The sequence below is a fragment of the Erpetoichthys calabaricus genome, chromosome 16 (assembly GCF_900747795.2).
Source record: "Erpetoichthys calabaricus chromosome 16, fErpCal1.3, whole genome shotgun sequence".
NCBI classification, from domain to species: domain Eukaryota; kingdom Metazoa; phylum Chordata; class Cladistia; order Polypteriformes; family Polypteridae; genus Erpetoichthys; species Erpetoichthys calabaricus.
Genome location: NC_041409.2, coordinates 62,031,988 through 62,047,193, shown reverse-complemented (window position 1 = coordinate 62,047,193; position 15,206 = coordinate 62,031,988). Strand labels below are relative to the sequence as shown.

Sequence of the window (15,206 nt, the reverse complement as noted above, 5' to 3'; positions counted from 1 at the left end):
TCCTTGTGCCGTTTGAGAGGCGCGTTGTTGCATGTGAAGTATTTGGGACGTGTTGTTTTGGAGCTGTAATCGATTTGCCTGTGCTGTGTGAGAAGCCCGTTGTAGCCTTCGCTGCCATTAATGTATGTCTGAGACGGGAGGTGTTTCGTTTTGAATCCGTGCCTGTTGCGATGCAGCACTTTGATTGATAGTTTGCGTCATGTGGATCTAGGATGTAGATTTGTGCATATTTGCGTTGTTGATTTGTTTCAGGGTGCACTGTTCCAATGCGATGCAGTATTTGTGCACATATGCGAAAGCAGTATGGGCCATTGCCTTTTGGTGGCCTGATATTTACTCCGGTATATGCAAAAGCAAATGAACTATTGTAGGATCTAATGCAGTTCATAAAGTTTTTACTTTTAGGTACATCGTTAGTTAGAAGCTTTAGTTGAGCTTTGCGTTTTTGGAGTCGAGACATTTTTTCTTTTAGAAATATGGATAAGTAATAAGGAGTATTGCACTCACTGTTAATATGGAGCCTTTTCTGCGGTTGAACGGTTAATAGTGCCTTATTGTAATGAGATCCACCTATGCCGCATAGCCATCTATTTTGTTGTTTCTTTCGTGTTCGTGTGTTTGTTCCTGTTATCATTTCCTTTTCGTTTTTGTACCCGTGACCGTGTATTCATGACTTGTTTCTTTCTCAGCATGCGAAATATGGATAAGTAATAAGGAGGATCGCAGTCACCGTTAATATGTTTCCTTTTCTGTAGTTGAACGGTTAATAGTGCTTTATTGTAAGGAGATCCACCAATGCTGACACCTATGCTGTCTAGTGTGAAGGTGTTGATGTTCACTTTGGAATATGTGGCTTTGGGTGTCACTTCTTATGGATGTGTGTTTGTGTGTGTGTGTGGGGGGGGGGGGGGGTTGAGGATTGTTGTCGCGCGAGCGTCTTCTTTCTTTTTGTGTTCCCGTGTCCTGTTGAATCCCCCTCTTTGTGTGTGTCCCGTCCCTTGCTTGTAGGGTCTGTGGGGTGGTTTTGTGTTCTTTTTTTTGTGTTCCATGGGCTTGTTGAATCCCCCTCTTGGTGTGTGTCCCGTCCGGTGCCTGTAGGGGGGGGGGGGTGCCTTGCTGTTGTGCGCGAGCCTCTTTTTTTTTTTTTTTTGGGTCTAGTTTCGTGTGCAATGTGTTTCGTGCTTTGCTTGCGTTTGAATACTTTTTTATGTGCCTTTTCCTTTTTTCGGTGCTCTTTGCGCCTCATTTCTCCATTTTTCCTGTGCTCACTCCTTTTTTCTGTGGTCTTGTCCGCCTCTCGCGGCCCCTCATCCGCCTCTCTCGCCCTCTTTTGTCCGCCTTTCTCGGCTCCTCAGCCGACTCTCGCGGACTTTTTGCACCTGCGCAGTACGTCTTTTTGCAGCTACGGCCCATTGCCGGATGTGCCTGCGTCCATCATCCGGTTTAGCATTCTCGGTTAGTAATATGGATATGATGCCACAAGTTTGGCACACCTGTCCTTGGACAGTTTAGCCCATTCCTCTTTGCAGCACCTCTCAAACTCCATCAGGTTGGATGGGAAGCGTCGGTGCACAGCCATTTTAAGATCTCTCCAGAGATGTTCAATCGGATTCAAGTCTGGGCTCTGGCTGGGCCACTCAAGGGCATTCACAGAGTTGTCCTGAAGCCACTCCTTTGATATCTTGGCTGTGTGCTTAGGGTCGTTGTCCTGCTGAAAGATGAACCGTCGCCCCTGTCTGAGGTCAAGAGCGCTCTGGAGCAGGTTTTCGTCCAGGATGTCTTTGTACATTGCTGCAGTCATCTTTCCCTTTATCCTGACTAGTCTCCCAGTCCCTGCTGCTGAAAAACATCCCCACAGCATGATGCTACCACCACCATGCTTCACTGTAGGGATGGTATTGGCCTGGTGATGAGCGGTGCCTGGTTTCCTCCAAACGTGAGTTCAATCTTTGTCTCATCAGACCAGAGAATTTTCTTTCTCATGGTCTGAGAGTCCTTCAGGTGCCTTTTGGCAAACTCCAGGCGGGCTGCCATGTGCCTTGTACTAAGGAGTGGCTTCCGTCTGGCCACTCTACCATACAGGCCTGATTGGTGGATTGCTGCAGAGATGGTTGTCCTTATGGAAGGTTCTCCTCTCTCCACAGAGGACCTCTGGAGCTCTGACAGAGTGACCATCAGGTTCTTGGTCACCTCCCTGACTAAGGCCCTTCTCCCCCGATCGCTCAGTGTAGATGGCCGGCCAGCTCTAGGAAGAGTCCTGGTGGTTTCGAACTTCTTCCACTTATGTATGATGGAGGCCACTGTGCTCATTGGGACCTTCAAAGCAGCAGAATTTGTTCTGTAACCTTCCCCAGATTTGTCCCTCGAGACAATCCTGTCTTGGAGGTCTACAGACAATTCCTTTGACTTCATGCTTGGTTTGTGCTCTGACATGAACTGTGGGACCTTATATAGACAGGTGTGTGCCTTTCCAAATCATGTCCAATCAACTGAATTTACCACAGTTGGACTCCAGTTAAGCTGCAGAAACATCTCAAGGATGATCAGGGGAAACAGGATGCACCTGAGCTCGATTTTGAGCTTCATGGCAAAGGCTGTGAATACTTATGTACATGTGCTTTCTCAGTTTTTTTATTTTTAATAAATTTGCAAAAACCTCAAGTAAACTTTTTTTCACGTTGTTATTAAGGGGTGTTGTGTGTAGAATTCTGAGGAAAAAAATGAATTTAATCCATTTTGGAATAAGGCTGTAACATAACAAAATGTGGAAAAAGTGATGCGCTGTGAATACTTTCCGGATGCACTGTATGTGTATTGTATTATTTGGATTATACTTGTATTAGTTGTTCAGAAAAATGAGGAAATATATCCTAATCTCTTTAGAGTGACAATGACTTGAATTTGTTTTATTGTTGATACAGAAATTATCCAGAGGAAGGCAGAACTAATTTTAAAAATTTAAGTGCTGCTGAAGACTGTAATAGCGGAATTTATTTCTTAGGTATATCAATGACATTTTTGGGATTGTAAAGAGTATCAAACTAAAGCCTAAGTCTCATTGGAGTACTTTTCAAGAAAAATGGTGGGAACATAACTGGAATTAAAATAGAACGTGCATTATACACATATGTCAAAGTGGAAACTGTACAATTGTGGAAAAGATGGAATAGAAGAAGTTGTGTAACTGGATTTTGAAGGTTGTGTGAAAAAAGATAAAGTAAAATATTATAACACGGTATGTGAGAAAGTCATTTTAGCTTATAAACACCTGTAAGCTACAACTTGTAGTACAGATGAATGTAAATGGACAATGTTAAAGATTTTTTTATGTATAAATGAGTCATTTCAAAAGATTTATTATAAAAAAGTAGCTGTAGTATTGAGGCAGAAATTAATACGAATTTATTTCCCCTCAGCTTTTTGCTTTTTTGCTGCGCATGCATAGAAGTGCGTTTATTGAGTTTAGAAATAAACATTTAATATGTCGTTTGGCTTGTGTGTTAATGGAGTTACAACTTATTTTCTGTTCTCATGTACTTCTGTTTTTATGTCTTTCTAGGTTGCAACCTTTAATCTCATCTCAGCCCACAAAGAAAATTGCAGCAGAGCAGGTAATCTTTAATACTTAATGACCAGCATACGTAAACCTCTTTTTAGATTGTTCAAAGTCTAGTGTTTCTTTAAACACCATGCCAGGCAGTTACTGTGTCAAAACATCAATTATGAGAACCTGAGAGTAAAGCACCTTTTAAAAATAAACTGCTGGTGAGCTTTTAAAAGTAAATCATACTGAAAGGCAGATGTCATCATTTTGAAAAAACTGAAACGTTTGAGAAGCCTGGAACGTTGATTGGCAAGCTTCAGCATGAAAATCTAAGGTAGTCCTCAGCCTATCCACTTGTGCCTTGTGGTGTTGAGTGTATACACATAAAATTGTGCTATATCTCCAAGGGACCACGGTAGAGTGAAAGCAACACAAGTCTGGCAGTTAACATTAACTTAATGTGACTTTGTCCCTAGAAGGTGGCTTAAGGGTTAAGAGAAGTGCTTATGGAAATTTGATCCTTCCTTGGTCAATGTTTATTTCCAGAGGACATTCAATTGGGATAAACTGGGGTACTACAGCTTATGTAGTTTGTTAGACAGAGTAAAGCTTTACTTTGGTGCATGACCTTTTATACTTGATAATTGATTTAGTGAGCAATAATGTGTGGAGAGAACAGCAGACGACCCCCTACTGGGGCCTGAGACTGTTTGCTATAACCCCTGAATTGATTCTTGTAAGCATAATATGTGGCTCCTCATTTGTTACAGCTGCTGAAGAGAAAATAAAATGATCTGCAGCTCATTATGTAAGTGATTTTGTGAGGTAGTCTGGTCACTAACTGATATTATACAGAAAAAGAAAAAAAGTGCATTTACTATAAAAGAAGTGTATGTTGGTACAAAGTGGTAATATGTGGCTTCTCATTGTTACTGCTTCTGGAGACAAAATAAAATGATCTTCACCTCATTATGTGATTTTTGTGAGGTACTGTGATCACTAACAGATACTATGCAGAAAGAGAAAAAAAATTCTTTGCTATCATAGAGATCACCTAGAATCACCTGGCATTATGATTTTACCTCTTAACACACACACACACACTTGTGACCCGATCCTGGATATATAAATGGTTCTTATGCACTGGTTTTGAAGTGATTTATTATATATACCATTTTTCTTTCAAAGTGAGTCTATAATGAAAGTTTGTTCTATAACTAAGTTTTTATTAGCTATCATTATTGTCATTAGAGTGCACTGTAAACATTTATTCCAATATCCATTTTCTGAATGTATTTAAAGTTTGAATGTGGTTAAATGGAGTTTTAATCTATCTATCTATCTATCTATCTATCTATCTATCTATCTATCTATCTATCTATCTATCTATCTATCTATCTAATTCTGATGACAATTTAAAAAAAATACAGTACTGTTTTCCTTTTCACTCAAGAATAATGAATTATTTTGATGCGCTTTCCTTTTAGTCATTTGTCTGTACTTTTGCAAGATGGAAGAAACTCTTCAGGCCATGACCCATTACATGATTTTTGCAATGATTTTCAGTCACGGACTTCATTTACATAATCTTAATGAGTCCGATGCAGTCTCCGTACACTTCCAGGACTTCCAGTTGTGTAATTTCACATCCCCAGAGACAGTTTGCAACTCAAAAGTTTGATTTTGTCTTAAGTCGTAGGAGAAGGCTCAGTGAGTTAGGGTGTTGGGAACCAATGAACACTAACCCAAATGTTCATTGCATATAATGCAGGAATAAAGGACTTATGTGTTTTGGACCTTACAAACAGAAAAGAGGCTTGTCTTTCTGATGTCTCAGTACCACAACATAATGGAAAAGGAAAAAAGAACAGAGATTGTGGCTGAACTCACCGTACATTGAAAACATTTGTACAATGCCAGCTTTGTCAGACAGCACATTATTTGCTGTCAGAAAAAAGGGCCAAGCTTGAGGTACTTTGGAAATGTGAAACTATTGTGAAAAGCTTGAACAGAGTCTTATAATTTGTCATGTCCTGTGATTTCTGCTTCTGTAATCTTGTCATGCTCAGGTGACTAGATCAGCAACTCTAGTCATCACGTTTAACATCCCCTCCAACTAAAAGTTGTGTAATTGGCCACCAGATTTAACATTAAGTGAATTTACAGTGGCAATGTAACATCTTGAGCAAAGTAATAATAATAAAAATAGCTGCGGGAAAATACACATTTTATACTTTAAAGATTTAATGTCAAGACACCTGCTCTTGGCTATTCGGTTTCATTTTAATTGTACCCACTTTAAAACCTTTTTGGTCACCAAAGCATGAGCCCATGGAAATCTATTAGAAAATACTTCAGGAAGAATTTACTTGGCAAACTAGGGATTACCTTTCGCTTCTGTATAAATGTTCATTTTAAGTTTCCTAAATAGTAAATAACAATACAAAATTCTTTCTTATTGCTGCTGTCCTAGTAAATTATTTGCAGAATGGTGAGGATATTACCACTAGATTTTTCTCATTTTCACAGTTAGACCATATTAAGCTACTGTTACTCTGTAGTTGCTTCTTAGGCTTAAACAGATTTCATTAGTCTTTTGCATCTAGATGTAGTTAATTGTTATCTAAACTCTAGAGTAAGTTATTAAAGCAGAAATTACATGGTGCTGAACTCTACATCCCTTCCGTCCTGTCACCTCATTTAGCCACTGCTTCTGTTCTGTTTTTATAGGTTCCTGGTTCCCAGGCTACACCAGTGGAATCCTCAAAAACAGTCCTAGTGGAAAGTGGACCGGTTGTCTACAATGAAGAAGAGGCAGTAGAAGAGGAAGATGAAGAGGAGGAAGAATCATGTGTTAGTGCACTGCAGCTTATTGGAGGAAATGGTAATGTATTGGTCTGGATGTGTTAAAACAAATTCTCCTTCTATTCATAATATGAATTCCTTTAATTCTAGTTTAATGTGAGGAATTTCTGTCTGATCCATGTCATTTTAATCCCCAGGATTACATTTTAAAGACTGAGTTTTTCCAGCTGTTGAATACAATTCTGGCTATGCTGAAATCAAACAGTTCATCCAGACTGAAGCCAAAGGGCTTAACTTATTTAATGTACGGGCAGCAACTGAGTGACATAAAATGAAAATGCACCCAAAATACAACTCATTTTATCTTCTAATATGGTTTGCATTTAAGAGAAAGTGATATAAATACTGAACTATTTATTTCAGAAATGAACTGAGGCATTGTTTTCTATAGGACTGAATACTATAATTAGGCTTATGTATTTATTATTACTATTTGTTATTTTTTAGAATAGCAAATATAATATTAATTGATTGATCTTCTTTCTGGCATCACAATTGTGACCTGTCTTGTAATGTAGCATATAAACAATTTAATAATTTATGCACTCCGCTGCAAAACATTGTAACTTTCATAGCAGAATATCAGATTTCTTTTCTTTAAATTCTCTAGTTAATTAACTTTGAGCAGTTACCCAGGTCTTAACACATTTTATATATAGTTCAGTGCACTAGGATCATTGTTTTAATTATAAGCTATTAAAAGTGTTGCTCAGTTGATGAATAATATTCATCTGATAGCTTGCAGTGCTACTGTGGCAATAATTGAATCATATTAGTGCATTGCAGTATTTTATGGTTCTGAGTCCCTGCGGAATAGAGCTACTTGTTCCAAACATTGCAGTACAGGTATTAGCACATGGAATATGGAAAAAAAATGTTTATTTAAAAGGAGTGCTAAAACACGTGATATCACTTTAGTGACTTTTAAAGCTGGTCAAGCTGAGCTCATAAAATACAAGCATTTTTCTTGTGATAATTGGCTTTTGTTTACAACAGTGACACTCTCCTCTGCAGAAGTTAATGTTCAAATTTAATTGAAGCTAAACTACTCTAAATACTTTAAATATTTGCACTGTTTAGAAGTGTTAGCATTTTCTTCTTTAAAGTACCATAGCAAACAGAAATCAGGTTTACAAGCAAAAGTAGACACTTGAGTCCATCTCCTCTGGTAAGCTAATAGAGATGATGTTATGTGTGTTTATTTTATCGAAATTGTGAATCTATCTCTTCTCTTTTTGATTTCTGTTTTTCAAAAGATGATGATGCAGAAGACTCTTTGTTAACCATCTGTTTTCACATATTAAATAAAATTCAGAGAGAAAAATCATATTTTAAAATCTGATGGAAAATAAAGAAAATACAAGTCTCATCCTACAAATTTAGTGCACAAATTATTTAATCAAATGGATTAATCCAAAGGCAACAATTCCTGTGATTTATTTAAAAAAAGGGAAGAAAGTACAAATACATACAAGAAGACTTTGACAGGTTTCCCCCATACTGTGCCTGAGAACCCCTAATTTATAAATTGTGTTTAATTATATGGAAAATCTAATAATAATGTGATTGAGTAAAAAGAACGGCAAATGTTTATTATGCTAAAACATTTTCCTCTGTCACATATGTCATCCTTAGCACAAATTCTGTCATCATAACTGTAGAAAAGATTTTTTTTAAATACCTCTTGTCACTCTGAATTGCTTGAATGTCTATTTTGAAGCAGAGGCTGTGTAAAAGAAGGCCTTCCATAAAAGGAAAATACATTTGAAAGCCTGCCAGTTTCATTTTTCAAAAACTAGATGAAGTACAGCTCAAATATACAGCTCCACACACATTTCTAAATAATTTCAAGCAAGGAGTGTTCACAAAGAAATAGTACTTTAGCACTGGACAGAAGCTTGTGTGGCACCTTTATTTTTTCCTTAATTACATTTCTGTACATTTTTTCTCTGTTAAAATGTAACAATTTTAATTAGTTGGCAAAAACACTAGGAATTAAATAGAATGCATAGCTAAACTAGACAATTTTTTAAATCTTGTGAATGTAACTTACTTCGTTTAGAAATCTTTGGTGTAAATTAAGTAAGCTAATGAGTAATTCTGTTTAATAAAATAAGAATTTGTTCCAAGCTCCCTTGAGGGCAAATTACTTAACTGTGAGAAAAAAAAGCCAATGCAGTGTGATTAAATTAATTTAATTTCTTCAATTCAGTTCTGTATAAATTAACAGCATTCATAAATGCTTTTAAAAATCATATAAATTGGTATTTTGTGCACCATTCTTGTAAATTTATATTACAGACTGTATCATTTCTGAAATCAACCATAGGGAAAAAGCCATCCTCTCCCACTGACATAAATGTCTGTGACTGCCACCAAATATTAGTGGACCAAAACCCATTCAGATCAGGAGTCATAGCATAGTTACAATAAAAATCATTCATTGTGAAAATGCTGATGCTATTATTCAAGTGCTGGTTGTACACTATGTTAGTTTTAACCCTTCAGTATTTAGTTCTTTAGAGATACAATGATGAGGAAAGTATAACTCTTTGTGAGATTTAACCTTTTTTACTGCATTGAAATTAACATAAATAGACACAGATCCTCATCTATGACCTAGGAATAAATAAGGAGATTAAACAAATAAAATCAAGGTTCTATGTTTTTTTTCAAAACATTGATCTAGTATGAACTGTGTTTCTTATAAAATTTAAGTGAACTTGTAGATGTAGTAGTGGCATCTTTCTCAGCAGTGACTTCAAACATTTATTTTTTTCATCAGATTATTTCCACCGATTCAGTTTGAAGAGTTTATGGCCCTTGCTTGTTTCACACTAACTTCATTGCATTCATTTTTTTTGTACTGTCATACTTGAACTAGTTCTTGCTTTCATATATCAGTTGCTGTCAGGCAAGAACCTTGACACACTTTCCTCTGCTTCAGCCATTCATATAGAGGCTTAAATTTGGAAGGATCATCATCATGCTTCATCATGGTTTACATCCTGTCAGCAGTCACCCAAGAGACGCATGTCACAACATTCTCTTCTAGAATTTGTTGATTCAATCCAAAGCACAGTGACTGTAGGTGACCCAGATAGATAGACCAATTAAATAGATAGAGCTATTTTTGTCCCCAGGGGAAATTTGGCTTTTTACAGAAGCTCTTTAAATAAAATGCATACATAGATAGATAGGTAAGTAAATAAATAAATAAAAATACACATACTTGTGTCTGACCAGTCACCAGAATGACTATAAAGAAAGAAAACTTCTGACTTGGCTGTCACAGTCATAGTGAAGCATTATGCAGACGTATTGCTGTTGGTATAAAGGAGCCCCCATAGTGTTTCTTGAAACACTTCTGCTGAATGATTTGTTGGCTGAAAGTACTCAATGTTGGTGTATCAAAGAGAAGGATGTGCAGCATTGTTCATGCTTTATAGTAAGGAGATGTGTTTGCGTCCTGGGTTCTCCCTGTGTGGAAGCACTTTGAGTAGCGGGAAAAGTACTATACAAATGTAAAAAAATCATTATTATTATGATGGCACGTAGCTTTGTTTTAACTCTTTCCTTTGCTACTACCTCCAGAGTATGTCCTATTACTGAGCTTGTCATTTTAATTAGCTTGTTGAATTAGATACTGAAAGTACAAGTCAGCATCAAATCAAATCATACGCCCATTTCCAGTTTTGTTGGAATACAGTACTTAATTTTTTTTTTTTATTTTTTTTTTTGCCCTTAGGTGGGCTTTTACGTCATTTTTGTTGTCTCTGGCAAACTGAAGGTCATAAATAGGATTGCTGTTGAACAGCCTTTGTTTCCTGTAGAGGCTGTACAGAGTGGGGGGCTAGATGCAGTGGGTTATTTTAAGCATTTTCTTGGTAGTTTTTTTTGACTAAATACAGTATACATATAACAATCTGTTCTTCAGTGCTAGTATTTGCAGTATGATGTCTGTGGGATGAACTGTAGAAGCAATGTATCTTATTGGTATTCATATAACAGAACATATTCCTTCTGTATTCCAGTGCTCTGTTCACAATTAAGTTAAGCTTTTGTGTTCATTTTGGTTTTCACAATGCTACAGCAAAAAGTGAAATATGAAACAAGTAATTTGCAACATTTTTTTATTAGCATGCTCCAAACTAGGACTAATTATCCAAATCCAGCCAACAGGACCAATTGAGGGCCATTTTATACCATATTTAAATTTTTCAAACTGTGTAAATAAAAAGACAGAGGAAAAAGCAAGACTTCTCAAGCTGCTTGTCACATATAAGCTCTCGCAGATGCTTTGCTTGGTCCTGTCCTAATTAGTCAAAGGCTATCCTGCATTAACAAAGGTCAGCAAGCAAAATAATAAAAGGCTAATGTCAATAAAATTAAAAAAAAAAAACATAGTAAAGGAATAGGAAGCAAGACTCACTCAGAGATAAATTTAAACAATGTGCAGTACCAATGTGTATATTATGTACCCTACCTGAGTAGTCTAGTCCTATTAGAGACTACTGAGATATTTTAAATCCATTTCCATATTAAAGACCTAACTGTGATGAATTGAACCAAAACCTTTTCTTTTTAGATTGATATTTTTGTTTGTTAGGGATATGATTTCAATGTTTATTTGTGGCAAATAAAAAAAATAATAGTAACAGAATTTTTTTGCAGAATTCAATCACAATTATTAATATTTACTTGAGTGTCTCCTCAACAGACAGGCATTCTGTCCAGGACCATTTCATGCCTTGTGCCGAGTGCTGCCAAGATAGACTTGTGCCTCCCACAAATGTACATTAGATTAAGTGGCATTAAAGATATCATGTTATTTATTTAAAAAATTGTATCATAACCCAAGAATCAGGATAATGTTGTATTATACGATCCCTGTTCAGTTCCCACCCCTGTGTTTCCCTTTTATTAAATGAGTTTCATATAGAAACGTCATTTAAGATGAAATAAGCTCATGTAATGAAGGTCTGCCAATCTGTGGCCATTGCCCTAGGGTTCTTTTTTTGATTTCCTGGTATATTACACATCTTGTTCACAAAATGAGTTTTGTTGGTTAAAAATTCCTGGAAAGAGATGTAATTGTGTTGATTTATTTCTATTTTGCACTATTTTAATGGTTGTGTACTGATGGAAGGAGAGCATTTTTAATGGTATAGAAAACAAAGCTTCCTGTTACCCAAGCATCTATAACTTTTTTTATTAGAAAGCTTGTCTAATCAAAGTAGAATTCGCTTTGACGAGCTTGTTTTCTAAAGACTGTGATATTGTCAACAAAAGATTCTTTTTTTTTATGCATTCACAATTTCATCATTTGAGCAAAATTCTTTCTTTGAATCGATAGAATCTGAAAGCTCTATTCAAAAGAATTAGGAAATCGATTTTTTTGTTTAATTAGTTTCATTCTGTCTAATATTAAGACTTGGATAAAGGCCAGAAGACATTTTAGATTAAATTGGAAACAGGAACAAACATAATTGTAAATGGTATACAAGCCTTTTCCTTATTGTTGTATGAAACCTCATTGTTTAAAAAAATTCTTTACCCTTTGAAAGTGATATATAGAGAAGTATGAGATTCTATGTTATATTAAAGACTAAATCAAGTTGATTAGTTTTGCAATACTCTTATTCTATAAGAATATATTAAAGTACATTTATATATATATATATTGCAAAGGCTCTCAGATAACTAGAGGTTACCATGTACAAGAGAACTGCTCAGATATCACAGGAGAAAGTCAAGTTCTTCACAAGACAAAGAGGGAGAAGTGAGAGTACCTTACAGGCAAACAGAGAAGTCCTGCACCTGCCAGTTTGGGAAGAAGTGTAATTTTTTTATGGAGTGGCAATTCATGTGGATGTTTTGAGCACCCTTGAAAGGGCAACAGTTAGGGAATTTACTAGAAGATGGTGAGTTATACCTGGGAGCAAGGATAATGTTTCATTAAGATGCTCGAATACAGAGAAGCCAGCAGATTATATGGATGCCTGATACTTGGCTAAATGACATCGGCACAAAATGTACAAGGTTAGTTATAAAGCTCTAATCCATATCAACCGGAACTGAAAGGAGTGAGACCATATATTCACTTAAAAACAGGTAGCCTAGAAGCTTTATGAGAAACATGGCCATTGAAGGGGTAGTGAAAGTCTACAAATACATGGACATCTGTAGCCACTAGATAGATTACTAGTGGGGTATCCATGTGACAAAAGGGTTGATTTCACTAGATATTGCAGATCTTAGCTGGATGTGACCCCATAAGAGGGTTTTAAATCCATTTTAAGCCAGATGACTCATTGACTGTGGAGACAAGTGGAATGTATGAAGAAAGGTATTATTATCCAGGTGAAGAGACCAGGGTCACATGAGAGAAAGTCATGAGTTGAGACTGTGTGTTCTTAGTAGTACTTTAAAGCTACCACAACACTCAGTGTGGTAGCAGGCTTTGGTTTAGGTTCATTTTATTTTGCGTTAATATGTTGTTCTTTGTTTTATTAAACACAGTGTTATTGTGCAAAATCAGCCTCTTTGGAATTTTATTTGGTGTATAGGACAGCCACAAGGACATATGCTTCTGTTTCCCTATGATAATCTTTTACAGCACAATACAAAGTATATATATTCAGGAAGTGAAGGTAGTAAAAACTAGAAAGCAATATAGCAAAGGAACACAAGAACTCTAGCAAACATAAAATTTAAGGAAATAAACCTCACAGAGGTCAATAGGCCCCGAACCAAAGTAAGAATGTTAGACAGAGGGCAATTGGTCAAACAGCCCCTCCCTAGTAAAAGTCTGGAAGGTGGTGTCCAGTGAAGCACTCCAGCTGGAAATCAGCTTGGTGCTGAAGTAACATCTAACGCTAACAACAGATTTATGGTAATACATTCAGTATGACGGTAAGTGAGACGCAGAAGGCTAAATTACTTCCGGCCTTTGAAGAGCAATAAGCTGAGTAGAAGAGCAGAAGAGAAAGGTAAGGCATACGCAGTGCCAGTGACAATTGTTGGCAGCTTATTACCACTATACTAGCCGCAAGCTTTAATAATGTGCTGCCAGATTCTGATTATTAATGTATTATAGTGTTTCAGAACTGTTCAACAGATTGTGTACTTTATTAAAAAGACGGTGAATCTTAATTGTATTTTGTAGGCTGAAAAGCTTCTGCTGTTTTAAATGTGCCAATTCAGTTGTTACTTTAGCTGCATTATCTCTTCAGAATATTAATAGATTCCCATCTTCTCAGTCCTTAGTTAAACATGAAATAACTAAGTAATTGCTTCGTACTCTAAGGTGTACTTGGAATATTAAAACTCTCTCTCTCTCGCTGTATATAGTTGCTTCTCTTAATTTGGACCTGTATAAGACAGCATGCTTCTGACTGATTGATATATGAGCAGTGGCAATCTGCTGCTTTACACTCAGACCTCACCTAGGCCATAGAGGTTGAGTCCTTATTCAGCTGAATTATGACAGTCATCTGGAAGACAATGGGATGCCAGAGAGTTTCGTTTGTAGTAAGTGTTTGAGTATCAGCATTGAAGGTTATAGGAAGGAGAGTTTAAACTCTTAAAAATGAATAAAAGCATCCCAGTACTTGTCACAGATGTGAATAATTTACAACTTCATCTTGAGAAACTCTCATTCGGCTAAGCTGTGTGAAGAAAAGTCCCCAAGAGACTGCTAGAGTTCTAAAAGTGTGTTGTCAATGTTATCTTGCAGATTATGGCTACGAAATGGAAGAAGATGAAGGATACTAACATTTGCTGAGGACTTGGAACTTCCTAATCTCTTAAAGTATCCAAGAAGAGAAATTGGACTTTTCATACAGGACACAATACAAGACATGTGCTTAGCTGTTCTAAACCAGTGGAGAAAAGAAGCTGCACAGATAATCTTCTGAAGTATGAAGGAAAGCTGCTTTCCGTAAAATACCTTTAAAAATTTAACATCAGATCTTGCAACTCTAAAGGGGCATTTGTAGGTAGACAGTAGTGAAAGTGGAAAAGAACACAAAAGCGTGATGAAAGCTGAAGCAGCATTAATCCTTAATAAAGTTGACCATAAAGTTAATCAGGGCTATTAGCCGTACTTCGTGATCATAGAAGGAAGCAAAGGTAATCTTGTATCATATGTACATAACTCTGTATATATGCTGTATGAAGGAGGCTTGTGAGAGATATTTTGTTTCTTTTTCTTTTATTAGTGATATGCGGAAACTTTGGTTTTACAAAGTAATAAACAACATCATTGAGGCAGAATCATGCACACTTGCTTTAGAAACTTGTTAAATAGTGATCTGTGGCTAGTTACAGATTCGTCCTTGTACCTGTAAATAATGTATTTAATTTTTGCAGTTAATACTGTGTTAAAGAGTACAGGGTGCCCTTTTATATTAAAAATGATAAAAAAAAAGATGAAACTGAGTTTTGTTTTTTATAAGTGGACAGCAAAATGTGTGCTTCAATTTTCTTTTTTATACACTTTTTTCAATGAAATGTATCAACGCTGCTTAGTGGATATTAAGAATACAACATACAATAGCTTGTCCATATTGTCTGCACCATAGTTTTATTTGAAAGAGTCACAAATATTTGTGAATATTAAATGATTCAAATGCAGAATCTAAACTAATGAAATCAGACTGTTTATAAAAATGACAACAAAGGCTTTGCTTCCTGAACACTTTTGGGTGTATCTTATTGATACAAAAACACCATTAAATTAGTCTGTCTGGTACTGTTTGATTGTGGTCGCCTATTTTTCTGGTTTTCTGTCATA

At 36.3% G+C, this 15,206-nt stretch overlaps 1 protein-coding gene across 3 annotated transcripts in view; it reads left to right on the top strand.

The window, feature by feature from the left end:
• Positions 1 to 14,832, top strand: part of brf1b (BRF1 RNA polymerase III transcription initiation factor subunit b) — a 329,557-nt gene extending 314,725 nt beyond the window's left edge. For all 3 annotated transcript variants that reach the window (XM_028822170.2, XM_028822169.2, XM_051920111.1), the window contains 3 exons: positions 3,560 to 3,611; positions 6,275 to 6,428; positions 14,148 to 14,832. In XM_028822170.2, coding sequence (XP_028678003.1) covers positions 3,560 to 3,611; positions 6,275 to 6,428; positions 14,148 to 14,185 — 244 coding nt within the window. In that variant the 3' untranslated portion in view covers positions 14,186 to 14,832. The remainder of the gene's footprint in view (positions 1 to 3,559; positions 3,612 to 6,274; positions 6,429 to 14,147) is intronic.
• The last annotated feature ends 374 nt before the right edge of the window (positions 14,833 to 15,206 follow it).